Consider the following 25,648-nt stretch of genomic DNA (forward strand, 5'->3'; position numbering starts at 1 on the left):
TCTCTCTAGATGACGTACCTCGAAGGCGGAAAGGTACTAGGTCGGAAGCTTTCGGCATGCAGATGAGGCAGCGGAAAGGGGCCCTTTCTGTCAACTTTGTAAGTTTGCTCTTGAGCATCTGATAAGTTGCTTCTTACCTGGCTTGGGGAAATGATGAATGAAGGGATAAGGAAGCAAAACACCTTCATTTTATTAAAGTTGCTGGTAGTGCTGTAGTTTGGCTGAGAGCAACTTCTAATCCAGTCTTTAGTTGCAGAAGTCTAATTCTTCTTCAGGCTACAGTTTGGAACTGTTTGCATTAACCTCATGAGAGAGGTCTACAAGATGAGCAATTTGAAATTTCAAGGCGTTCTCTGTTTGATCACAGTTAACATCTTGGATACTTGTTACCAAATAGTACCTCTACTAGTTTTTGAGACTATGCAATGTTATTCAGTCTCTTCCTGGCTTTATGCATTGTCTTTAAGCAAGACTGCTTGCAGTTGCCTATACAGAGAAAATCTGTGCTAATTGGAGAGCTGCCAGATCCTCATTATTGTGTCTATGCATTTCATGGAAGAAGCATGTGTACAATGGGTGTTTAAAAACAAGCTCCCTCCAGATTTTGTTTGGGTTTCAGAGTAACCTTGATGCATTCCAAGTGTTCCAATAGCAGAATGTGAGAAATTTGGGTCAATTAATGAGTCTTAATTATGTGACATCTCTAACATGTGTTAATTGGTATTAGGGAGATGATATCGCTGAATTTTACATAACTTTACATACTACACAACTGAGGATTATATTTAATGAGAGAATAGATGGTTTTTAGGGGGAAATGCAAAAAAGGTGCCTGGCTATAATCAGTGAGCCCAGGAATGATATTGGGTTGTGCATAGTAGTATCAATCACTGAATTTTGTTATTGGTAAGTCATACGTTGGACACGGGTGGCGCTGTGGGTTAAACCACTGAGCCTAGGACTTGCCGATCAGAAGGTCGGCAGTTCGAATCCCCGTGACGGGGTGAGCTCCCGTTGCTCGGTCCCTGCTCCTGCCAACCTAGCAGTTCGAAAGCACGTCAAAGTGCAAGTAGATAAATAAGTACCACTCCGGCAGGAAGGTAAACGGCGTTTCCGTGCGCTGCTCTGGTTCGCCAGAAGCGGCTTAGTCATGCTGGCCACATGTATGCCGGCTCCCTCGGCCAGTAAAGCGAGATGAGCACCGCAACCCCAGAGTCGGTCACGACTGGACCTAATGGTCAGGGCTCCCTTTACCTTTACCTTTTAAGTCATACATTAACTTGCTTTTGTTAACTGTAGTTTGAAAATACAGCAAAAAATAAGCATAAAGATGAATTCCTCAACCAGAGATTCCCCATGCTGGCCAGTGCCCGGCAAATGCTATTCCAACCCTGTAAAGAGCCTGTGGCTTCCTTGGATGATGATTGACATCTTTCATCTTTCCACTGGAGGCTTATTTAGAATCTTCTTGCGGAGGCCACTGCATGCAGCTACATTAGATGTAATGAAGGATTTGGGTAGGTTTGTCTTATGCATAGAAGACATAAACTCAAGATGCTGTTTCCTGTATAGGTTGACCTATATGTCTGTCTGTTCTGTGGCCGGGGCAACAACGAGGACAAATTGTTGCTGTGTGATGGATGTGACGACAGCTACCACACTTTTTGCCTGATACCCCCTTTGCCTGATGTGCCCAAAGGTGACTGGAGATGCCCTAAATGCGTTGCTGAGGTATTTTGTTTATGTTTTTGGCGTATTTGAAACATTGAGGCCATAAAACACTAGTAGTTCGGCTAAGGTGGCCAGGTAAGAAAAGAGGATAGGATTTCTGTGTCATTTTAGTTGCATAGAAGAGGAAATTTTGGAAATGGTAGCTTGGCATGTGAGCTACACTTGCTGAAATACCTTCTCTCCTCATTCCAACTATTTGAGATTCAGGAATCCTGTCTTCTTTTTCATCTAGCTACCCAAGGTTTACCCCTTCTGAGGTGTAGAGGAATTGTGTCCAGGAGACAAGGCTTCTTCGTTAACAGTAGGAAAATGTGTCCGTTTTGAAGTTTGTAGTAGCTACAGTCAATTGTGGCTTGCTGAGACATGGGCAGCTGTCATATGTGATCTTTCATGATTCTTCCTATCCGAAAGGCGTTTCTGTGTAGGGACTTGATGATATTTGGAGAGGCCCTAAGTCCAGAAAACATCTGAACAAGCAGAGTTCTTGCCTGTACAGCTGAGTTAGACACAGATTACTATGGAAAAGTGGAACCTGCTTTCAAATGGTCCTGCTCCAGATGTTTGTCACATTCCAGGTTCACTGATGAGCTGTGTACAGCTTGCTGTGCTCTCTTCTTTGTCTTTCTCTCCCCAACAGCAGTGTACTGCAAAAGGCGCAGATACTCAGTATTTTGGGAAGCAAGTCCACTTGTCCACCAACACTGCTGCATGCGCTCATTGGCCTAAGTCAACTTACCTGGAGAGATAAAAAAATGAACGCTTAACAATTTCTTAGTTTAGTTAAATGAAGGAACTTCATTCCATTTTTGCAGGATGCTCTGATTAAACTGCTTTCTGTGATGCCAAATAACACCTTTTCTCTTTTCTAGGAATGTAACAAACCACGTGAGGCCTTTGGATTTGAACAAGCTGTTCGAGAGTACACCCTTCAGAGCTTTGGTGAGATGGCAGATAACTTCAAGTCTGATTACTTCAACATGCCAGTCCACGTAAGTATGTAATATATATTGCAGTCATATAAGTGTTCTCAATAGTAGTCGGAAAACCTATAGGCAGTTCAGATTTGCCCACACAGCGTTGCTATTTAACTATTTTATAGGTTTTTTAAAATTTCTTTTTATATTTTTGTTGTTGCAGAATTTAGAATTTAGAATTCTGTCCTCTTCTGTAGAGACACCTCAGGGATTGGGTTCATGGGACAAAAATGGGGGAATGTGTCTTTAGAGGCCAGAGAGCCCTAATGGAGTCCTTTTTCCTTCTCTACATCCATGGTAAAAACCTTGCATTTCAAAATGAAAGGAAAATGGATGCAGTTCAGGTGCCAAGCTCTTTAATATCCATTTGGACTTTTATTCTGGCAGCATTAGGAGTTGGATTTTGTCTTCAATTTTGAAAAAATGTTTTCAGGTATTTTTATAAACATTCCATAGCAAGGTTGTTGTTTACAGACAAGGCCACTGACCCATCTAGGCCAGAGATGACCTCCTATAACTGTCAGTGGTTCTCCTCAGGTCCCCAGACAGAATTCTTTCCCAGTCCTGTGGCTTCTTTAGGTATGTGGGGCTTCCAACATGCAAAGCATGTTTAGTAGTACTAAACTACCATATTTACTCGAATGTAATGCACTCTTGTATGACCAAATTACGTTGCGAAAATTATGGTGCGCATTATTTGATGGCACATTAGATTTGATTGCAAGCTTGAAAAACACCTTTGACAAAGCAAATACTTTTTTTGGTTTCATTTTTTTGCTAATTGAGGTGTGTGTTAGATTCAGTGGTGCATTAGATTTGCGTAAATACAGTATGTCCTTTCTTCTATCCCCTGCCACTCTTTGCCATTTTCGTGAATTGGCTTTAGTTGCTAGAAAAATGGTAGATCGTAAAAGGGATTATGAATTCTAATCATGATTGATCCTTTCTTACGTTGATGTCATCATTTATTTAAATTCAGATCCAACAAGAATGTTACAGAAATTTGCAGCTGGACACCCATACAAAAATTATCTGTAATGCCCACCTATCTTTCTGTTTCCTATGAACCCTTGATCTGTGGTGAAAAAAGTAGCAATAGCACTCTGTTGCTTCAAGAAAACAAGCACAGTGACTGATTCTCTCTGGTTGGTTTCCTCCAGATGTAGAATTTGAGCAGAGTAGCAGCATTTGTTATAATTCACAACCTAGCCTGATGCTTGTGTGGATTCTCATTTTCTCTCTCTCTCTCTCTCTCTCTCTAACATGCATACCCTTGCTTCCCTAGTGGGAAGAAGGGTAGCATTCAAGTGTGATTCCTCCCACTTTCACTGCACCTGTGTAAGGCAGGTGTGGGGACACCCTGGCACTCCAGATGTTGTTGGACTACAATGTCCATTTTCCCTGTGCTTTGGCTGGGCTGATTAGGGAAAATTGAAGTCCAACATTTCCCGGAACGCTGCAAGTTCCTCAGCACTGGTCTGGAGAGAAAAACGGCTTTAAATGTGGGTTTGGGAAAGCATTGAACACCAGTGAAGTGGTAAGTGCTGCTCCATTCTATTTACATGTAACTTGCTAGTTTTAAAGCTCTTCCCTCTGTGCTTTCAGATGGTTCCCACTGAGTTGGTGGAGAAGGAGTTCTGGCGACTTGTGAGCAGCATTGAGGAGGATGTCATTGTGGAGTATGGAGCCGACATTTCATCCAAGGACTTTGGAAGTGGTTTCCCTATAAAGGATGGCAGGCGAAAGCTAATGCCGGAAGAGGAGGTGTGGCTAGGATACACAATCTGCATGCACTTTAGAAAGCTGACTCTATATGTTATTAGGATTAATGTGTTTGGGGGGTATTTCAGTTTTGAGAGGCAACAGTTTTAACATACAGTTAACATTCTTTATGATATCTCTTGGCCCCAACGAGCATTGTGGACAGAAAGCTTGGGGCCAGGCCACTGCTGCTGATTTAGCTCATCAGGCTGGCAGTGGGGCTGAACAGATATTTGTACCCTCTCATTATCGCCCCTGCTCCTTATGGGGGGTGGCCCTATGGTGCCACTGAGTTCTGCGAGTTCTTAGTCCAAATGTGTGTGCACTGCCGTATGAATGACTTCATTCCTTATATATGCATGTTGGATGCAGTATCACTAGCATGGAGGCACCAGCCAGCACATGTGTGTGCCAGGAGCGCTTCCATCATCTGATGAATGGTGAGGATGGGTGGGATGTTAGACCGACCACCAAGGGCAGCTTACTTAGAGCCCCCCAACACTTTTATTGTTACTGGTTTAGCAACGAGTTGTAGGGGGATAAATGACACCTTTCACTGACTCCTCTTGTAGCAATGCCACTAGAAGTGGTAATTGGTGTCGTAAAGAGGCAGAAGGAGAGTGTTTAAACTTTTCCTGCTAGCTGAAACTCCCTTAGCTGTTTTTTTAAAACCTTCCTCTTCAGAGGGGGAGCATCTTACTGCATCCAGTCGAAGTGGGGCTTGCTGTCAGGGCCAATGAACCCTGCTTGCAAAGGCGCAATTGGGAGCTCCCAATTGTACTTTTGCAGCCATGTCCTTATCTTCCCCACACCTGGTGTCACATATGTCCCCAAGTGTGGGGCAGGTGGATGTGGTTTGGGGAAATGGTGTCATGGGCTAGAGTTTCTTCACCCCTGCTGTAAGTGAAGGTTGGGCTGACCTGTGTAAGGGATGGAGGTCAGGTTTGCCATCAGTTACAGCCTCCCCACCCCATCCTGCCTTCCTGCCCCAACCCAGGGTTCAAGCGATGGGTGAAACACCTGCAGAACCTTATTTACTGCCTGAATGTGGCAGAGGATTATAACCATTCTAGGAGGAGAGTGTCAAGAACTGGCTCTTGTCCTATGTTAGGGTATATTAATGGTCTTCTGGCTGGTTCCTTTACAAACTCGTCTTTGTTCTTTTGGCAGGAGTATGCCCTTTCTGGTTGGAACCTCAACAACATGCCAGTCCTGGAACAATCTGTTCTTGCTCACATCAATGCTGATATTTCTGGCATGAAGGTGCCCTGGCTTTATGTGGGAATGTGCTTCTCTTCTTTCTGCTGGCACATTGAGGATCACTGGAGTTATTCCATCAACTACCTTCACTGGTATGGACTCCTGCCACAATGGTTGGGTGGGTGTGCATGCCCAGGTAGTGTCACCCTTATTTGCCCAGGGTTAATCTTTTCTAGAATGTTACACAAGTTCTCTGCTCGAGGGAGAAGAGCATTGCATACAATAATGAGTGTTCAGTAAGGGCCAAAGTAAGGGATGCGGGTGGCGCTGTGGTCTAAACCACAGAGCCTATGGCTTGCCGATCAGAAGGTCGGCAGTTCGAATCCCTGTGATGGGGTGAGCTCCCGTTGTTCGGTCCCAGCTCCTGCCCACCTAGTAGTTCAAAAGCATGTCAAGTGCAAGTAGATAAATAGGTACCGCTCCGGCGGGAATGTAAACAGCGTTTTTGTGCACTGCTCTGGTTCACCAGAAGTGGCTTAGTCATGCTGGCCACATGATCTGGAAGCTCTCTGCGGACAAACACCGGCTCCCTCGGCCTAGAAAGCGAGATGAGTGTGGAACTCCAGAGTCGTCCGCAACTGGACCTAACGGTCAGGGGCACCTTTACCTTTAAGGGGCAAAGACAGTTATTAATGAGGGAAGTTGGTATATGTCTAAGTTGCAAAACACTCCAAATATGTGGGGCGGGCCAGAGTAATGTCTGTGAACCTCTTCAGTCAACTTCTGAACAATCATACGTTTCCCTGCAATTGCTCAGCATCCTCCTTGTTTGTGTATTACCTGAAGACCAGGCTTATAAATAAGTAGCTCATCCTTGACTTGAAGCATCTTCTTTTCCAGTTCAGTTTATTCTTGGCAAACTTCTACTGCTTCTAGGAGACTGGGCCTATTTGTAGATTAGGGTTGGAAAATACGCCTCATGCTAGAATGTGCTTTCTTTGTGGTAATGGATGATATGTTTTGCTAGGGGGGAGCCAAAGACGTGGTATGGAGTGCCCTCCCATGCAGCAGAACAGCTGGAGGAAGTGATGCGAGAGCTTGCTCCGGAACTATTTGAGAATCAACCTGACCTTCTGCACCAGCTAGTAACCATCATGAACCCCAATGTGCTAATGGAGCATGGTGTGCCTGTAAGTTCTGCAGAACCTTTACCTGCCTATAAGTTACTTGTCTCGTGTCACGCAGAATGACTCGGAATAGCATTTTAAACAGCCTATAGATTCATTTCAATCCCGCTTCAGGCCTGATTATGGAACTGAGATTGCTTTGGTAGGTCTGAAAAACCTGTGCCAAGAACTGGACTAGGAAGGTTTCCCAGTGGAATATTAAGTAGCTTTCAACACCATCAACACCGACATCTTTCTAGCTACTGTGTATAGATTGTGTTCTAAACGCTTTTAACCCTTATCTAGGCAACTAGTGATTTCACTTGTAGATAGTGGAAAGATGCTCCTTTGGCGATATGCCCCAAGAGCCTTATGTAAAAAGATTGAGGTTTAAAAACCAGTTTCTTTGCAGCCTGCATCAGTTGATGGATTCTATGAAGTGGTTGAGAAGGGGAAAGGTGATGCATGAATTAGTAGTTACTACCAGCCATGTTAATCTCCGTTTCTGAAAGATGAATATGATAATGATGCTTTCTTTCCAAAATCTCTCACTTCTCACTGTCTCTAGGTGTACCGGACCAATCAGTGTGCTGGCGAATTTGTTGTGACTTTTCCACGTGCCTATCACTCTGGATTTAATCAAGGATACAATTTTGCTGAAGCTGTGAACTTCTGCACTGCTGACTGGGTCTGTATACATCTGGCATAACCTAGCTTTTCTCTTATCTGGGCACTGTCTGGTGCTATATATTAAAAGGCATCCAAGTAGTACCCATCTGAAAAGGATTATTGTTTTGGTTACAGCTCAAGGTGCAGTTTTCTTTACATTGGGCAAAATACAGTTATGGCTATTTAGCTTTTTGCTGAGGAGGTTTGGCAGCTCTCCAGTTTCCTTCTTGCCATTAGTATGGAACAAGCAACTTACAATAATATCCCTATGGTGGTTTGGTATCCAAATACTAATATGCTGTTAACATTAGACAGGCATGTATTCAGACACCTCTTTAAAACTTTATTAAACTAGCATATCCAGATACATTGCTTAAGGTTTGCTTTTAAATTTTCTCATATTGTCTGTGTATTTTTTTTTGATTGAGCAAAAAACAACACTCGTATAAGCCCCTTGAATAATTTATGCATATCACACTGTATTACACCATGCTATGATGATAAGTTACATAAGGCTGAATGGTCAAAATACCTTGCATTAAACCAATTTTAAGCACAACACTTCTTGCAGTCCAAAGCCTGGGTATTTTATCTAGCTTAGATGCAAGCTGAAACCTTGCAGAATTTTCAGAGGTTGTGACATGCTATGCAGTAGTCGTCTTTTTGGAAATTAAATCTTAAATATTGTGGAAATTGAAACTTGTTCAGTATAGTCATACCTTGGGTTATAGCCACTTCAGGTTGCGTTTTTTCAGGTTGTGGACCGCCGAAACCTGGAAGTACTGGAATTGGGTTACTTCCAGGTTTGGCGGTTGCACATGCACAGAAGTGCTGAATTGCAACCCACGCATGCGCAGCCGCGGGTTGCGAACGCTGCAGGTTGCGAACGTGCATCCCACATGGATCACGTTTGCAACCTGAGCACCCACTGTACTGACTTACAAAGTCAAACCTTCATTCACCACTCTGAAGAACATGAAATGGATATACTATATATTTTGGAAAGTTCTTTTGTCTGTTTGCTCTGCATTTGGACACCTTTGTTTTTAATAGAACCAGAGCTTGAAAATTAAAATTGATATAATGCAATGTTGCATTATAATGCAAAGTTGATCATTCTGAAAGAACCTTTGTATTTTCTACTTTTTTCATATTCAAGTGAGGAAAATTTCCTTTTTTTGGACATCTGATCTTTAAGGTTGCCTCACTTGTTTTTTTGCTGAAATAATTACTGTTGGCAGGAGACTAGGTGATATACTTCAAGTCTTGCAGTGTAAGTCCAAGTCTTACTCTGTTACAATGTTGACATCATTTTCCTCTGTTAAAATGCGTTGGCTCTTGCAGCTTCTTTGGTTTCTCAGATATTATGAGGAGATGGTATCCCCTTGAGAGACTTACTTTCAAGTCTCACTCCTCTTGTTTTTTGCTTCTCATCCCCATTGCTGTTTATCTTTTTTTGTTCCCAGCTAATTATGTGGTTGGCTTGGAGTTTCTGGGGGAGAGGCTGATTTCAGACAGGCTATTTGAGACTCCTTTGGCATCATGTGAAATGAAGCCCTTGGGTTCCAGACCTCACACAAGCAATTCCCTCATATCCCCCACCCCAAGTTGACTCCAAAGAGCTTGACTTACTGAGGCCCCTGGAGACCCTACTCCTGGATAGTGTGACACACTTAATGCTCATAATAATTGCCTATATCATTTAATGAGACCATTTTAACGTGTTTTTCTCATGAACTCCAGTGTGGAAGCCCAAGATGAGCTGGGGATAGCTCTAAACCAGATATCTCGCTTCTTGCATTTCTAGCTTCCAATAGGTCGGCAGTGTGTCAGCCATTATCGGCGACTGAGGCGTCACTGTGTGTTCTCTCACGAGGAGCTAATTTTCAAGATGGCTGCAGACCCAGAGTGCTTGGATGTGGGGCTGGCTGCCATGGTCTGCAAAGAAATGACTCTCATGACAGAAGATGAGGCACGTTTAAGGGAGGCTGTCATACAGATGGTGAGTTCAGGGAAGGTCTGCTTTCGTGCCCTTTTGGACTGAACAAAGAGATTGTGTGAGGCCTTGGAAACAAAAGGTCTTCCCCTGACCAGTATCTTTGTTAGATGTCACTTTTTCTTTGCATTAGGGAGTTCTGATGTCAGAGGAGGAAGTGTTTGAGCTGGTTCCAGATGATGAGCGTCAGTGTGCCGCTTGTAGGACCACCTGTTTCCTGTCTGCTCTTACGTGTTCCTGTAACCCTGAACGACTTGTATGCCTATATCATCCAAATGATTTGTGTTCATGCTCTATGCAGAAGAAATGTTTAAGGTACCATCTTCCCAGTCCATCCTGCTTCCTTTTGTATACTGCCTTACTTTCTGCCTCTAAACTAGGATAAATGTTTACAGTAATAATGTTCCCTCTTATTCAAAGATCCGGTGCATAGTAGTCTGACAAATACATAATGTTATTATCATCTTCCCCATATTTTTTTGCTTCTACACACTTGAAAGTTGCAGTACATTTGAAAGTTCTTCCTCCTTGTTTATCTCCAGATACCGGTATCCACTAGAGGACTTCCCTTCCTTGTTGTACGGAGTGAAAGTCAGAGCACAGTCCTATGATACGTGGGTCAGCAGGGTCACAGATGCGCTGTCGGCCAACCTCAACCACAAGAAAGGTTAGGTGCAGTTTTGTTTCCTATTGGAATCTGTTAAGGAAGGTTTTCAATTGGTTGGAAACACAAATGGGAGATGGACTTGAGCAAAACCAAATCCTAAAACAATATATAAAGTTCAGGGAAAGCTATACAAAATACTTCACTAAGACATGTAAACATGTATTTAAAACCAAAAATACTAAAATGTTCAACATAGAACTGAATTAAGTCAGCAAATGATTTAACACAGTGAGCTCCAGAGAGCCAATGTGGCATAGCTATTAAGCGTGTTGGACTAGGATCAGTTTGAAATCCCCACTCAGCCATGAAGCTCACTGGACCAGCCACACATTCTCAGCCAAATCTGCCTGATTTGTGGGGAAGATACAAAATGGGGGCAAGTGAAGAACCATGTGCAATAAAACATGCTTTGGAAGTGTCCCTGAGCTCAGAGGAACAGCTTGTAATGTGACACAAAGAAAGGCTACAGGGTCAGAAAAGCTGTGCTGGTATGTGAAGCTACTTCCTTACGTTTCTACACTGTGGCTCTATGTCCTGCAGAGAGGTAATAGTTTTCTTGTCTTCAAAATAAGATTGAGACAGTATGCATTTGACCTGAGCAAGCTTACATGACCCAAGCAAGCTTATATGACATTCCAGCTGGGAATGTCACTTCTTGTGTCGTCTGAAATACTTGTTCCTTTTAGTACTGCATGCTTGACTTCGTGTGTGTGTGTGTGTGTGTGTGTGTGTGTGTGGACCAGTTGCCCAGAAGCAGCCAATCAGCTGCTGCTCATTTATCAAGCAGCAAATGCTTTCAACATTAGATCATGCAGGACATACATTTGCAGCAAGGGATTGCTAGTTCAGAATTAAATTTGTAGTTTGACTCTTAAAAACAACAGATGGCTATCACCCTGGAAACTTCTTCTGTTCTTGAGGAGGTTTAATACTTAACATTGATTCCATGTAGCAAGGTGATGGGTGTGTTACACAATGTGTGCAGGGTTTCTGATACCAAACTAGTATCTCTTGCAGAGAGCTGCCTGCACCCAGAAGCCTGGGGGGCGCACTGAGCTCAGCGCCCCCCAGGCTTCGGGCTTCGTGCGGCTCTCTGCAAGCCGTGGGAGAGGTGCGCGAAGTCGCGCAGCTCTCCCACGGGTTGCGGATAGCAGCCTGTTCTGGGGGCTGGTTTCCCCCCCTTTATTTTCCCCCCAAAAAGCTAGGTGCCCCCTATGTGCCGGTGCGCCCTATGGGGCGAAAAATACGGTAATTAGTTAGTGGAAGTATTTGATTGCCAGCCTACCTTTCACACAATTTTTTTGCAGAAATGAGGCTAAAATACTGCCATGAATTGAGGCATCTTAACTAAAGTGAGGAGCAAATACTTTCTTGGTGTAGGAAATAGCTCATAACGAATGGATGCATATGATAACTTGAATGTGTTCAGTCTACTGTTCTTGGGGACTTTGTGGTTGGGTGTGGGGAGTAGTTTGCTGTGCTTGTGTATATGTGCAAATGGCCTCTTAGCTAATTTCTTGCAGATGTGATTGAGCTGAGAGTGATGTTGGAGGATGCTGAAGACAGGAAATACCCAGAGAACGACCTCTTCCGCAAGCTGAGAGATGCTGTGAAAGAGGCAGAGACTTGTGCTTCAGTGGCCCAACTGCTTCTGAGCAAAAAACAAAAGCACAGGTATGACCAGGAAGGGTGGAGGTAGACTTTTGGCGTAACTGTATAAATCAGCAACCAAAAACACTTATTCTACTGTCAAAATAAATTGTGCATGCCTTGCCAGAATTGACACTTTTCAAATGGAATATATTAGTTTGGTGGGCGGTTGGGGGGATGTGCCAAAGGCAGTTTGGTCGGGAAGGGGGGAGAAATTGGAAAGTGCTTAGAGAAGTCAAATCAGAAGGATTCTATCCCCTAGAGAATGCGTGTAGAAAACTTTTGCAGTGGTGAGAGAATTGGAACTGGTGAAACATTTCAAATTGGAAATAATGTGTTCAAAAATGACCAAACTGGTGTTGATCATATTTTGTTCATGCTGAAGGAATTTTGCTGCTTCTGGGTGCAACTAGAAAGACCTAATTAATATTTACATGGGTATTCTGAAGGACTCCTTTCTCCTCCATGTGAACTTGCATGTTAATAAAAATCACTGATGGAGGCCCTGCTCTGGTTATTTCACCTTCAAAAGTTAGGTTGATGGTGACAGCATTGAGCAATGTTGTCCCCAAATATTTGTGCTTGTGAGGTGAAAATTGGTGGAGATTTTGGCAAGCTTTAATTCTGTATTTTTACATAAAAATCTACACTACTGTTAATTTTGATAAAATATTGGGCTATACAGCTTTTAAATTATTACATTGTTAACATCTGAACTCTATTTTTCAGAGTGTGTGATGGTAAGGCCTCAAACTCCCCTACAGCCTCGATTTTATGTAACAAATTTGTTTACGTAACCAGAGGAAATTTACTATGTGTTGTTGTTGTTAATTTATTAATCACATTTGCCTTTGTCTCAGTGGTCTCAAGGCAATGTGCAATAAAAGAGTAAAAAACAGTTAAACACAAAACACCCAATACAGTTAAAACAAAACTAAAATGATACAAAATAGACACTCATGGCAATGACTTATTTATCCAGCTGGGAAAGCCTGTTGGAACAACAGCAACAAAAAAAAGTTGCTAAAAAGTGTGGATAGTGACACCTGTTGCATCTTGACAGGAATGCTGTTCCATAGAATGGGCAGCCACACTTAAAGCCCTGCTCCAAATTACTGTGGCGCGGGCTTCTGAGATGTTTGGAATTTACAGGAGAAACTTCCCCAGAGAACAACTGGTCCTGGTCTGTATAGGGCTTTACATGCTAGTACCAACACCTTGAACATGGCCCGTTTGTTGACTCTGTTGCCCTCCAGGAACTGTGTATGTGATTTACAAGGTTCTTTTCTTTCCCCATAGTAGACTGACCCCAGAGAGCGGAAGGACACGGACCAAGCTGACTGTGGAAGAACTGAAAGCTTTTGTGCAGCAGCTGTTTAGTCTTCCCTGTGTCATCAGTCAGGCCCGGCAAGTAAAGGTGAGTTTTTTGGAGAAGGCTGTACTTGGATTGAGTTTTGGTTCTCTTTAGAACCGAGGTACCTGATATTGACTGAAGGGTGTTCATCCTGCGCATGCAGTCATGCACAGGCCTGCAGCCCCTGCTCCTCAGCTGATCTTTGCAGTTCAGCTGTGTCTGTGTCTGTGTGTGGCAGGGAGCATGGGGCTGTTATCAACCCCTCTCTGCTCAACAGATGTTTGATCTCATGAGGTGGTGATTTCGATTGCCATCAAGGCACTGAACTGTAATAACCTTAGCACTTTGTGCTTTTCTTTTTTATACACCTCCTGCCATTTAAATAAGTGGGGTTTGAAGGAAGGGAGCTGGATCAGGCTCTTCATCTGGAAATCAGCTGCCTCTGATTTAGAGCTTCCATTTCCTGTTTGAAATGAAAGTTCTGCAAGATAATTAATGAACATATCTAAGTTTGAAAATTATGCAACCCGGGGGCTGTGTTTAATACACTATTCCATTTAGTTCTGTGGTCTTCAAATCTTCCTAATGTTAAACAAAAAATAATTTGCGTTTTGTGTACTCTAAATATAGCCAAAGTGATACAAAGGCAGATTGTTTTCCTGGCAGTGCTTGCTCTCCTTATGGTTTGAGAAGCAAATTGTTCAAAGGGGGGGAAGCAGTGAGCTGGACACTGTAGCATCCCAGGAAAGCAAAACACGGACAGTAATGAGACTGAATTTGATTGTTTCCAGTAGTCATAGTCAAGGAAAGTGTTTTATGGGGAGGGGTTTCAGGTTTAACACAACGGATAGAAGCAAGTGTCTTAGCACTGCTTGCCATTCCTGTCAAAGCTCTTATAATAGCACTTTTTCCTACCTTGTCAGTTATTCTGGGCAGCATTTCTTGCAATAAACTCTTCATTGTAGCTTTTTTTCTGCCTGACACCAGATGTCATTGCTTAGAACCTCAATTGTTCTGAATGTTCAGCTCATCCCAAACATACCAGTACTTAGTTATGCAGTCTGCAACCCCTCTGGCAGCTGCCATCACTGTAGTGAATGAGCACTTTGTTGTCGCTCCCTTAGAACCTGCTGGATGACGTTGAAGAGTTTCATGAACGTGCTCAGGAGGCCATGATGGATGAGGTCCCTGACTCATCTAAGCTGCAGATGCTGATAGACATGGGCACTGGCCTCTATGTGGAACTTCCTGAATTGCCTCGCCTGAAGCAAGAGCTGCAGCAGGCACGCTGGCTGGATGAGGTGCGGGTGACCCTTTCAGATCCTCAGAGAGTCACCTTGGATGTGATGAAGAAACTGATTGACTCAGGGGTGGGGCTGGCCCCACACCATGCGGTAGAGAAGGCCATGGCTGAATTGCAGGAGCTGCTCACAGTTTCCGAGAGGTGGGAAGAGAAAGCTAAAGTCTGCCTGCAAGCAAGGCGAGTATTACTCTTGGTCATTCTGCTCTCTGTTTACAGGACCTCGGAATTGCGGTGTCATTTAAGCCACAATGAGTTGTAGTCGAGTCTTGGCCTCCCAACACGTGAACTGACTCCTCTAATAAGTTTATGGAGCGGTGCCTGCCTTATGGCCAAAAAATGAAACCAAACCATTCACATTCTAATTCCGTCCTTCAGAGATAAGTTTGGGAGCGTCTCGCTAAAACTGCACTTTGAATGCTGTTGATGATATTCAGTTTTCATTATCAGCTTTAAAAATGGAATAAATAACGCTGAAAAATGCACTGCCACAGAGAAGGGGTTAGTTTTGGGTGATGGCTGTTCAGGCAATGACTACGTGGTAGCTAGGACTTTATAATGATGATGATGATGATGATTTATACCCTGCCCATCTGGCTGGGTTTCCCCAGCCAGCCTGGGTGGCTTCCAACTGAATATTAAAATACAATAGTCTACTAAACATTTAAAGCTTCCCTAAACAGGGCTGCCTTCAGATGTTTTCTAAAAGTCTGAAAGTTGTTTTTCTCTTTGACATCTGGTGGGAGGGCATTCCACAGGGCGGGTGCAACTACCAAGAAGGCCCTCGGCCTGGTTCCCTGTAACTTGGCTTCTTGCAGCAAGGGAGCCGCCAGAAGGCCCTTGACACTGGACCTCAGTGTCCGGGCAGAACGATGGGGGTGGAGACGCGCCTTCAGGTAAGAAAGCAAGACCATATGCTAATCAGGTTGTGCCCCCCTCCACCCCCAGGCCTCGGCAAAGCATAGCAGCTCTGGAGAGCATTGTCAATGAAGCAAAGAACATCCCTGCTTACTTGCCCAATGTGCTGGCACTAAGAGAAGCCCTGCAGCGAGCGCGAGACTGGACATCCAAAGTGGAGGCTATTCAGGTATGGTTCATAGCAAGCAATGCAGCTGGTATATATATTCTTAAATCCTTTCCAACAGGCATTTGCTTCCTTCCTTGAAAAGACAGCATCATTTTTTCATTTTGAAATCTGATATTCATTGATGGTCCCATTCATTTCCATGCTTTTTAATCCTGATGCATCCTGGCAATGCGTTGCAGTGTCTTCTTAATATTTACTTAGCGTATTTATGTCCTGCCTTTCCATTTCAATAAAGATGCTGAAGGCTGCAAGCGATACACAGCAAAAATAGAATAAAACTGTACAATTTCTTTAAGTGAAGAATGGCAGGGATTCTGTTCCCTGGCTGGGATTGTGTTTAGTTGTGAATAAAAGCTGACATTTTTAGTTCTCTGAACTGGCTTCAGAATGTAAGGGTGGATAGTCACTGCTGGTGACAACTACTCAGTTGGAGCAACTTGAATACTGAAGCCTTCTCCAATTAAATGAGCTGCATTTGTATTGATAAATATGTGGCATCATCCACCCTGCCCCTTATGTCTCAGCCTTAGCCTTATAGCTGCATTTCCTTGAACAAAAATTGAACAGGTCCTTTTATAGAGGTTTTCAATTTTATATTTATGCACCCATACAAGCTCACTTGTTCCTCACAAGCAGAGTGAAGTCATTTGTTATTTACAGATAGGTGTTCTGGAATTCTGTACGTACAAATTATAAAATTTGTTTTTGGAGTAAATTATGGAAACTATTGAAATGTGTAGGAAATTATTAAATGTGTGTGTTTTATGGGTGAGAGCTGGTAGTGTAATAGGCTGCTTGGGATCACTTCCTTCCATACACTAAGGTCATCTTTAGAGGCCCTTTTCCAAATGCTTAGGCCTTTGAGTTCTGGCAGGAAAGAGCCTTTTCAATTTTGGCACCCCAGCCTTGGGACACTCATCCCAAGGTAGATTGCCTAGGGCCTTCTCATTACTTTATGGGTTGGGCCCATAGTGTAGCAACACAGCACCTGTGTTGGATGGAGAAAGTCCCAGGTTCAATCCCTGGCCTCCCAGTTAAAAAAAACCAGGTGGCAAGTAATGGGATAGACCACTGCAAGAAACTCTGAAACCACTGCCATGGTGGTCAGTATTGCCAGGTTAGGTGGGTAATATTTCTCCTAAAAGGCATTGTCCAATGTATTTTTGGCAGCAGACATGGACCCTTTTATTTTCTCAGGGCTATTAGTGTGAATTGCTTTTATTTTACTGTTGTAATTTTATTCTCTTACTGTGTCATGCTGCGTTAATGCTCATATGTGATTTTATTGCACTTATCCATTTTATCCTAATGTAATTGAACAGTGTTGAAATCCACCCGTGGCTGCATAGGATGGCATAAGTTCAGTTTACTGTGGTGGTGGGAATGTTTAGCTGAGAATTATTCTTTACCCCCTAGAATGGGAGCAACTATGCATATTTAGAACAGCTGGAGAATCTGTCTGCAAAAGGCCGCCTGATACCCGTCCGCCTTGAGGCATTGCCACAAGTCGACTCACAGGTAGCAGCAGCCCGTGCCTGGAGGGAGCGAACAGGCAGGACGTTCCTTAAGAAGAACTCGAGCTATACACTCTTACAGGTAAGTTGTGGGTAATTCTGTATTGGGGCCTGTAGAAATGACCTTAGCATTGCCTTCAAATGGTTAACTGGGGCTAGTGTAAGTTTACCAGATTTTTTTCAATGAATCTGAGGACACTTTTCAACTTCAATGGATGGGACTGATTTGTAAATCTGGGGGCTGTCCCCGGGAAATGGGGACAGCTGGTAACCTGAGGCTAGTGACTATCTCTATCTGATGCTTGGCACTGGTATAGCCGTAACACTTCCCTGTGTCTTAATGCATAACCGATTGAGAAGCATTAAATCTGTGCATGAGTGAGATGAAAATACATGAACTTCAGGACCATGTTAAAGGGTTCTCTTTAGGAAAATGGGTCTGCTTTGCCTGAAATTGACTCCCCACCCCAAAAGTTTCAGCTTGCTAATTAAGTACTGTTTACCAAAATCATTTTAACTTGTCCCACGGGTGAATTCTGATTTAAATCTGGTTTCGAACGAAATTTGTCTGAAATGTTTCTGTGAAGCATTCAATCTGAGTGGTCTTATAACTGGTCTGCTTTTTGGTTGCAGGTTCTGAGCCCTCGAACTGACATTGGTGTTTATGGAAGCAGTAAGAACAGGCGAAAAAGAGTCAAGGAACTGATAGAGAAGGAGAAAGAGAAGGAGCTTGACCTGGAGTCCTTGAGTGAGCTAGAAGATGGACTAGAAGAGACCAGAGACACTGCAACTGTGGTAAGGAACTATAACAGCACTGCACTGGGTTTGATTTTTTCTATGGGGGGCCCTTACATACTAACTTCATGGAACAATAAATGCTTGTGAGTGTTGTTACCTGTGGCAGGTATTTTGGCCAATTTTTGATCACTCCTTTTGTTTCCAGGCTCAGGACAAAGTGTTGATGGTAAAGTTTAGAGCCATGAATGGCTTGGGACTCCTGGGTATCTTAATGTCTACCTTCATCTGTAGCCTCCTCTCCACATGCTGTGATCATGACCTGAGGCCCAGCTCTTCCAGGGCCAGGGCACACAATGGAATGCCTTACCAACCAGGGTGCAACATGCCTCATTGCTATATAGTTTTAGGTGGCGGGTAAAGAGGTAGTTGTTTGTAATTTTTTGAGATTAAATAAAACAGAATAGCTATGCTGCATAGTTCTTGTTTGCTCAGTGGAAGTCTCTTCAGTGTTGAGATGGAAAGCTTTCAATCATAATTTTAAAAGTTATGTTAAAAATGGAAAGCATTTCGGAAGAATGATAAAATGTACCTGCATATAAAGATAATGATATAATTATGCTGTAAACCCTCATTACGTGGAGAGATGTGAACTGCTTTTGAACACTGGACTAATCTGTAAACATAAGTTCATAGGAAATTCTGTGGAAATTAAGATGACGGTTCTTCTGCACATTTAAAAATGATATATTTCTATAGTGCTTCACATGAGTTTTTGAGTTCAGTAATAATGTGCCAGAGATGGAGAGAAAAGTTTGCCTAAGGCCAGCTAGTTAGTTCATGGCAGAGATGAGATTCAAACAAGGGATCTTCTGATTCATAGTTTGGTGCTGTGGCCTCTTTGCCTCCTCAGCTCCCCACTTAAAGGAAGAAAATGGGGTTTAGCAGCTGAGCTGAGTGAAGGGGTTTCACCTGTTCTTCTCCCTGTCCAATAGGTGGCAGTCTTCAAGGACCGTGAGCAGAAGGAGATTGAAGCCATGCATGCCCTCAGGGAAGCCAACCTGGCAAAGATGATGATGGTGGACCGCATTGAGGAGATCAAGTTCTGCATCTGTCGCAAAACAGCCAGTGGGTTCATGCTCCAGTGCGAACTCTGCAAAGACTGGTTTCACAGCACCTGTGTGCCCCTCCCCAAAACCAGCTCCCAAAAGAAAGGCTCCAGCTGGCCTGCCAAAGAAGTCAAGTTCCTGTGCCCACTCTGCATGCGTTCGCGAAGACCCCGCCTTGAGACCATCTTATCTCTGCTTGTGTCCTTGCAAAAGCTGCCGGTCAGACTGCCGGAGGGGGAGGCACTCCAGTGCTTGACAGAGCGGGCTATGAGCTGGCAGGACCGAGCACGGCAAGCTCTGGCTACAGATGAACTGTCCTCTGCATTGGCCAAGCTCTCTGTGTTGAGCCAACGTATGGTGGAACAGGCTGCCCGGGAGAAAACAGAGAAAATAATCAGCGCAGAGCTACAGAAGGCCGCAGCCAACCCTGACCTACAGGTAGGGGTGAGGCAGGGCCTAAGCAATACATAGGTTGTAGTTTGTTTCTCTGGTGTATGTAGTGCTTCTTTCTGGGAACACTTGAAAAGTTGTTGCATATTAAGAACAGTTGCTTAGTTTGATCTGAGTGCAGTCCATCTCCTGCAACACAAAGCTTCTGGTGATTTTTTTTTAAAAAAAATCTTAGGTGTCTTGTAAGGCCTACAAGTGAAGGTGTACACAATAAGGACCTCCACAAAAACAATAAGGCACAGAACTTTATAAAAATGTATATTCAGTTTTCATAGCTGCAGTGCACCATTCAGACAATGGCCAGTTACTCTGGAATTCCAGCTGATCACATTTTCTTTTGCATTACAAAAATAAAGTCACAAGGCTTACAACAGGGGTCAGCAACCTTTTTCAGCTGTCCCTCAGACAATGTGGTGGGCCGGACTATATTTTGAAAAATAAATAAAAATGAACGAATTCTTATGCTCCACAAATAAGATGCATTTTAAATAAAAGGACACATTCTACTCATGTAAAAACACACTGATTCCTGGACTGTCTGCGGGTTGGATTGAGAAGGTGATTGGGCTGCATCCGGCCCCCAGGCCTTAGGTTGCCTACCCCTGGCTTACAAAATCAGGTGAATAAGGTTCAGTTTGAATAGGAGTGGGTTCACAGTTTAATAAACTCAAGTTTGTTACGAATGTAGGTAAGTGGCCAAATTGCATCCGTTTTCTTTAAGCACATAAAGTATATTCATTGACCAGCAGGGGGTTTATGGGCTGCAAAGCCAGAGATTGTAAAATGTGACAATCAGGACAGGTGAATGTAGGTGTACTTCCGTATTGTTTTACTGATGGGATTATAGCTTTACTTTGAAGATTTACTAATCACATTTTGGTATCCTGCCTCCTGTTTCCTTCACTCCTTTTTCTGTTTTGGCTTTCTCTGCCAAAATACAGTATACTGTATTTTATTTAAATGTGAAGATTACATTTCTGGATCTGAATTGTATCCATAGAGCAAAGCAAAGGAGACCTCCTGTTGAATTCTTCTAAATTAACTTAGTTTTAACCTCCTAATACTTTTTCACCCCTTAGGGTCACTTGACTAGTTTTCAGCAATCTGGCTTTAACCGGGCAATGAGTAGTGTGTCGTCATCTCCGCGACAGACTATAGACTATGATGATGAGGAGACGGATTCAGATGAAGCCATCAGGGAAGCATTTGGCTATGACATAAAGGTCAGCACTGCAGTAAAAATCTTTGAGCCATTAATGCCAGTTTTATTTCTTCAATGAAACTTCAGCCAATTTACTGTAGCTTACATTCACAGCTGTAAAAGTTGCTTGACACATCAAGGTGATCCAAGATGTGTCGTGAAGCTTGTAATGGATTTTAATCTTACTGCAGAGTTTGCATTTGAATTAACTGACTGGAAATGAGCAAAAATGCACCGTCCGTCCCCATAAATCTGGAGAGAGGTATTGGCCCTCTTGTCTATCTGTTGCAGTGGTTAAAAAGTAAACCACAAGCCATGTTCCTATAACACACTAGCTTAACATATGTTGGCACAAAAATAGATAACTCTATACCTACATTCTGCTCGTAGGACAATGCCAGTGTAAAATCCTCTAGCAGTGTGGAGCCCAACTTGTTTTGTGATGAAGAAATTCCCATTAAATCTGAAGAAGTTGTAACACACATGTGGACAGCCCCCTCCTTCTGTGCTGAACATGCATATTCATCAGCTTCCAAAAGCTGCTCCCAAGGTAACATTTCCTATATATATGGGGCATCTAAGGGATTGTCTGACCTCACAGTAACATGTAACACTTGAGTGCCTTGTGGCTCTTGAGTAATTAACTATAATTCTAGCTTCCACTGCTGTGTTTGATCATTCAAGAGACTTTGCAGTCTGCCATAATTAAGGGAAATAATTGCCATTCGCTACTAAGAAATGCAGCATTTGAAATGTTTATTTGAAGTCTTGTCTGTTCTAATCCTTTTTATGTTAATGGAAAATTAAACCATTCTCTTTTGACTTGTCTGGTGTGATTTTCGGCTGCTCTCTAAAAGGCTCCAACACCCCAAGGAAGCAGCCTCGCAAAAGCCCCCTGGTACCTCGAAGTTTAGAACCTCCTGTGCTTGAGCTGTCTCCTGGAGCCAAATCACAGCTAGAAGATTTAATGATGATTGGAGATCTCCTAGAGGTTTCTCTGGATGAGACCCAGCACATCTGGCGGATCTTGCAAGCAACACATCCACCATCAGAGGATAGGTTTCTACATATTATGGAGGTGAGGATGGGTGTTCCATACTGAGAATCATTTAGTTCCCTTAACTTACCTTCAAAAGGAAGAGTTTCCATCTCTTTCCTTCCCCCAAGTCCCTTTTCAAGACATGCTTACTTAATGCTGTAGGGTTCCCCTCTCTTTCTTCCACATCCACTGAGGAAGGCAGGACAGCCTGTGGCTCTGGGTCTAGGAGATGAAACAAAATTGGCTAGAACAACAACTACCTTCTCTTCCCTGCTTAGTTAAGCTAGAGAAGGGGTGGGGAATCTTTACTATGTTGAGGGTTGCATTCCTTCAGGGAAAGCCTCATTCCTCCCCCCCCATCACTTTTTCATCTCTTTCCCTACCCCATCAAAAATCTCCTTCTTACTAGGCAGTTTGGCTCAGGGGAAAACAGACTCAGTCATGTGTGTGTGTGAGCTTTTTATTTAAGCCTATCTGTTGTAGAGGGAAGTCAGGCAGGCTGCAGGCTGGATCCAAAGGCTGCTGATTCCTAAGCTCTGGTGTAGACAGTATGAGCTAGATGGACCAACTGATCATTTTCTGTATAAGATTGAGAAAACTTTGAACTGCAGCACCTGCCTTTCTGGGTCATGTAGCCTGTCTCTCTCTGCATATATGTGCACACATTCTGCTTATTGATATGCATTACATACACTCTTTTGTGCCCTCCCAGTGGTGACTGAAATGGCCAATGTTGTGGGGCGGATGAAGGGTTTTCACTTGGCCTCCACTCCAACAATGAACAGTGTCACCCAAGTAGCATCACAGCAGTATGTGTTGCACTCCCTGGAATCGCTACAGGATTTAAACAATCCTAGTTCCTTGACTTTGCTTTGTGATATGTCCGTCTTCCTAACCTTTCTTTTGTCAAACTACCTTTTCTTTAAGGATGACAGCATGGACGAGAAGCCATTAAAAATGCGGGGAAGAGACTCTTCTGAGCGGAAGCGGAAGCGCAAGCTGGAGAAAGCAGAGCAGTTCTTTGGCGAAATGAAGCAGAAGTCTAAAGAGCTGAAGAAGTTGGAGAAACCCAAGAAGAAGAAGCTAAAACTGACCATGGATAAGACGAAGGAGCTGAACAAACTGGCCAAAAAACTGGCCAAGGAGGAGGAGCGGAAGAAGAAGCGTGAGAAGGCAGCCGCGGCCAAGGTGGAGCTGGTGAAAGAGTGCACAGAGAAAAAGAGGGAGAAGAAAATCTTGGATATCCCCTCCAAGTATGACTGGTCAGGAGCTGAGGAGTCTGATGATGAAAATGCAGTATGTGCTGCACAGAACTGCCAGAGGCCCTGCAAGGACAAGGTGGGTCACCTTGGCTGAGCCTTTTCAGAGCTCAGTACTAGCCTGCTGTCTTTCAGGCTGTCTTAGCATTCTGTCACTTTATTTTTATTTAAAGGGTAGAAACCATACAAATGTATGCTTGATAATAATGAACAAGGAATTTTATGTGTGTGTACCATTTGTACATGTATGACTTAGGCTGTTCTGAAGCAGAATTCAGTCTTGCTAACTGGATTCTGACTGTTGACAGATGCAGTTTAAGAGATGCAGTAGAGAAATGGGTAAATCTGAAAATAGTTCGTCCATCTGATAAGTTTTCCCATCTCCTCATCTTTCCTTCCCTGCTGGCACTCTAGAAAACCTGCTGACTGACACCCAGGAGTTAATTCCAGACTTGAGAGAGAACTGTATTCCCAGGCCTTGGTGTGTATCGAAGTGAAAGTCTCTAAGCTGGCCGTGCGGTCCTCGTCTAGGAAAGTTAATCTTCCAAAAGCTCTTGCATAAAGCCTGTGAGCCATGAGTCTGCAGGTTGAGGGAAGCCACATGCTGCACTGCCCCACTTTTCTTGCTGGAGGTAAATCTGCAGAGCTTTTAGAACTGATCGGATTATAGCAAATTAAATCTCTTCCGCCCTGGAGACCTTTTTTCAGGTCCACTTGCAGCAACTTTGGACTCTACTTTCAGCTCTGCAAGAGCAATCTCCTGGAAGCAACACTCAAACTCCATCACAGTTTTGTGCTGCTTCTGTTCAGAGAACATTCCACAAAGCTGCTCTGCATGTGTGTGCACGCATAACTAGGATTGACTTGTGTGTTGGCAATGCCAGCTGTTGCCTATGTGCAGTACTGCACCTAATCACCCAGGGTGGGGAAACAGGGTATGCACTAACAGAGGGTTCTTGTGCAGGTGAACAATGCAGATTGCTGTTGGCTGTGCGGTTCTTTGTTGAAAAATAAAGCTTTCCTTTTGCAAAAAAAGCCACACGCCTCAAAATGTAAATCCTGCACAAGTGCATAAGCTGCTGCAGAAATTTCCATATGCTGCAAAAGCCGGGGGGTTTGCTGCAGAATTTAGCTGCAGAGACCTAGGGAACACACCATGAAGATGCTTTAAATTGCCTATTTTTTAGATTGATCGCTCACACTATCCACACCAGTTCAGACCAGAGAATATTGTAGAACATCCTTGCTAATTTGTCCCTTTATAAACTTAATGTATTTTTTAGAAACCAGTTTAAAACATATTGCCACTCATAGTTGCCCTGCCCACTGTGCACTTGTCCAAAAAAATACAAATAAAAAAACGTTTCAGTGCCAAGAGGCTGCTAAACACTGGCAAACTGTAGGAGAAAGAGTTTCATGGCATACAGTAGCCATCAATAATGTTTCTGTACATTTCTCTTATTCTAATGTTTTGCACTGTTTTGCTTAAGATGGCACACTTGTTCTAAGACCCAATGGTTGGTCCTGTGGAAAGTGGTGGTCAAAGAATAATCAAATAGTAGAGTTGGATGGGACCGTGAGGGTCATCTAGTCCAACTCCCTGCAATGCAGGAATCTTAAGCATGCATGACAGATGACCATCCAACCTCTGCTTTAAAAACTTCCAGTGAAGGAGAGTCCATGGTCTTGAAGAGGGAGAAGGACCCAGGTAATAAGAAAGTTGATGCAGATGCTGGAGCACAGTGGACTCCATTCTGCCACTTTATGAGATTCCAACCTCAAAGCTATGAAGACATGAATGGTTCCTTAAGTCTGAATCTGAGGTTGCTGGAACAGGTGGAGTTGTTTGCTGCCCCCAGCAAAGCTACAAGCTTGAGGACCAAGCTCAAGCCCCCATCTTCCTACCTGCTAACCATAGTCACCTTAGTCTTATCTAGATAGGGCTTTAATTAACTTTGATCCTCAGTGGTCAGACATCAGGCATAGACTCTGCAGAACCTGGATTGGACAAAAAGTATAGTGATTGTTACATGAGTAATGCCTAATGCCATCCCTACACCTGATATCTCCCAGTGGTTTCATACATAGTGGGTGTGCATTATGGGATTCTGTAAGAAGGGCTGGTGGGGGTGAGGCAGGGAAGTGAGCAATCTCATCTTACTGGCCCTTGGGGTTTCTCTCAAGAATGAACACAATAGCCAAGCAATTCTGTGAATATTAGTTCTGTAACTGGGGCGCCAAGACTCATGGCCAGTACTTTGAAAGGCTGCAAAGGAAGTCGTAACAAGGCCTGTAGGAGATTGTTTCTCCCACAGTAGATGGGAATCAACCAAAAAGCCACAATCACAGTCTCTGTGCCATTTAGACCAAAAGTCAAGTTAGCAGGAATTTTAGAAAACATTTTTTGGGGTGCAATTTGCCACTTGGAAAAGGTCCACTGGATGATGCTTTGCAGATACAGTGGCAGCAAAGAGGGAAGGCTGATGTGTCCATTGGTCAGTTTTGGCATTAATAAGAGTTAACACTGGTCTCTCCTTCACGTGCATCACCTTCCTAAACCAGAGAGACAGTGCCAATGAATAGGCTATTGGGAGTAACACTGGCTAAAGTCAACCTTCTGTTGTACACATCAGCCAGACCATTGACAGGTACCCATTCCCTGTTGCTTATCCTCCAGAGTTGCGGAATCCAGCTTGCTTCATGAATCCAGTGGCACACCAGCCTAAAAGGCCTACTACCCCAGTGAGGGCACCTGAGGGAGGGATCTCTGCCTTCCAAGTTGGCAG

At 43.5% G+C, this 25,648-nt stretch overlaps 1 protein-coding gene across 13 annotated transcripts in view; it reads left to right on the plus strand.

The window, feature by feature from the left end:
- The window catches only part of KDM5A (lysine demethylase 5A), a 43,194-nt gene that overhangs the window by 13,459 nt on the left and 4,087 nt on the right, over positions 1–25,648 (plus strand). For 4 of the 13 annotated variants that reach the window (XM_083461750.1, XM_083461752.1, XM_083461746.1 and 1 more), the window contains 21 exons: positions 10–98; positions 1,573–1,731; positions 2,601–2,720; positions 4,311–4,469; positions 5,637–5,818; positions 6,694–6,856; positions 7,401–7,520; positions 9,309–9,503; positions 9,631–9,812; positions 10,040–10,164; positions 11,688–11,838; positions 13,114–13,231; positions 14,293–14,648; positions 15,417–15,555; positions 16,972–17,151; positions 17,703–17,864; positions 18,800–19,351; positions 20,443–20,586; positions 20,955–21,114; positions 21,422–21,642; positions 22,531–22,941. In XM_083461750.1, the coding sequence (XP_083317876.1) occupies positions 10–98; positions 1,573–1,731; positions 2,601–2,720; positions 4,311–4,469; positions 5,637–5,818; positions 6,694–6,856; positions 7,401–7,520; positions 9,309–9,503; positions 9,631–9,812; positions 10,040–10,164; positions 11,688–11,838; positions 13,114–13,231; positions 14,293–14,648; positions 15,417–15,555; positions 16,972–17,151; positions 17,703–17,864; positions 18,800–19,351; positions 20,443–20,586; positions 20,955–21,114; positions 21,422–21,642; positions 22,531–22,941 (4,088 nt within the window). Of the gene's footprint in view, positions 1–9; positions 99–1,572; positions 1,732–2,600; positions 2,721–4,310; positions 4,470–5,636; positions 5,819–6,693; positions 6,857–7,400; positions 7,521–9,308; positions 9,504–9,630; positions 9,813–10,039; positions 10,165–11,687; positions 11,839–13,113; positions 13,232–14,292; positions 14,649–15,416; positions 15,556–16,971; positions 17,152–17,702; positions 17,865–18,799; positions 19,352–20,442; positions 20,587–20,954; positions 21,115–21,421; positions 21,643–22,530; positions 22,942–23,276; positions 23,495–25,648 lie in introns of all 13 variants that reach the window. The other 9 variants (XM_083461747.1, XM_083461749.1, XM_083461751.1 and 6 more) reach the window with 3 other exon arrangements.

Source organism: Podarcis liolepis (assembly GCF_965112155.1).
Source record: "Podarcis liolepis genome assembly, chromosome: 10".
NCBI lineage: Eukaryota > Metazoa > Chordata > Lepidosauria > Squamata > Lacertidae > Podarcis > Podarcis liolepis.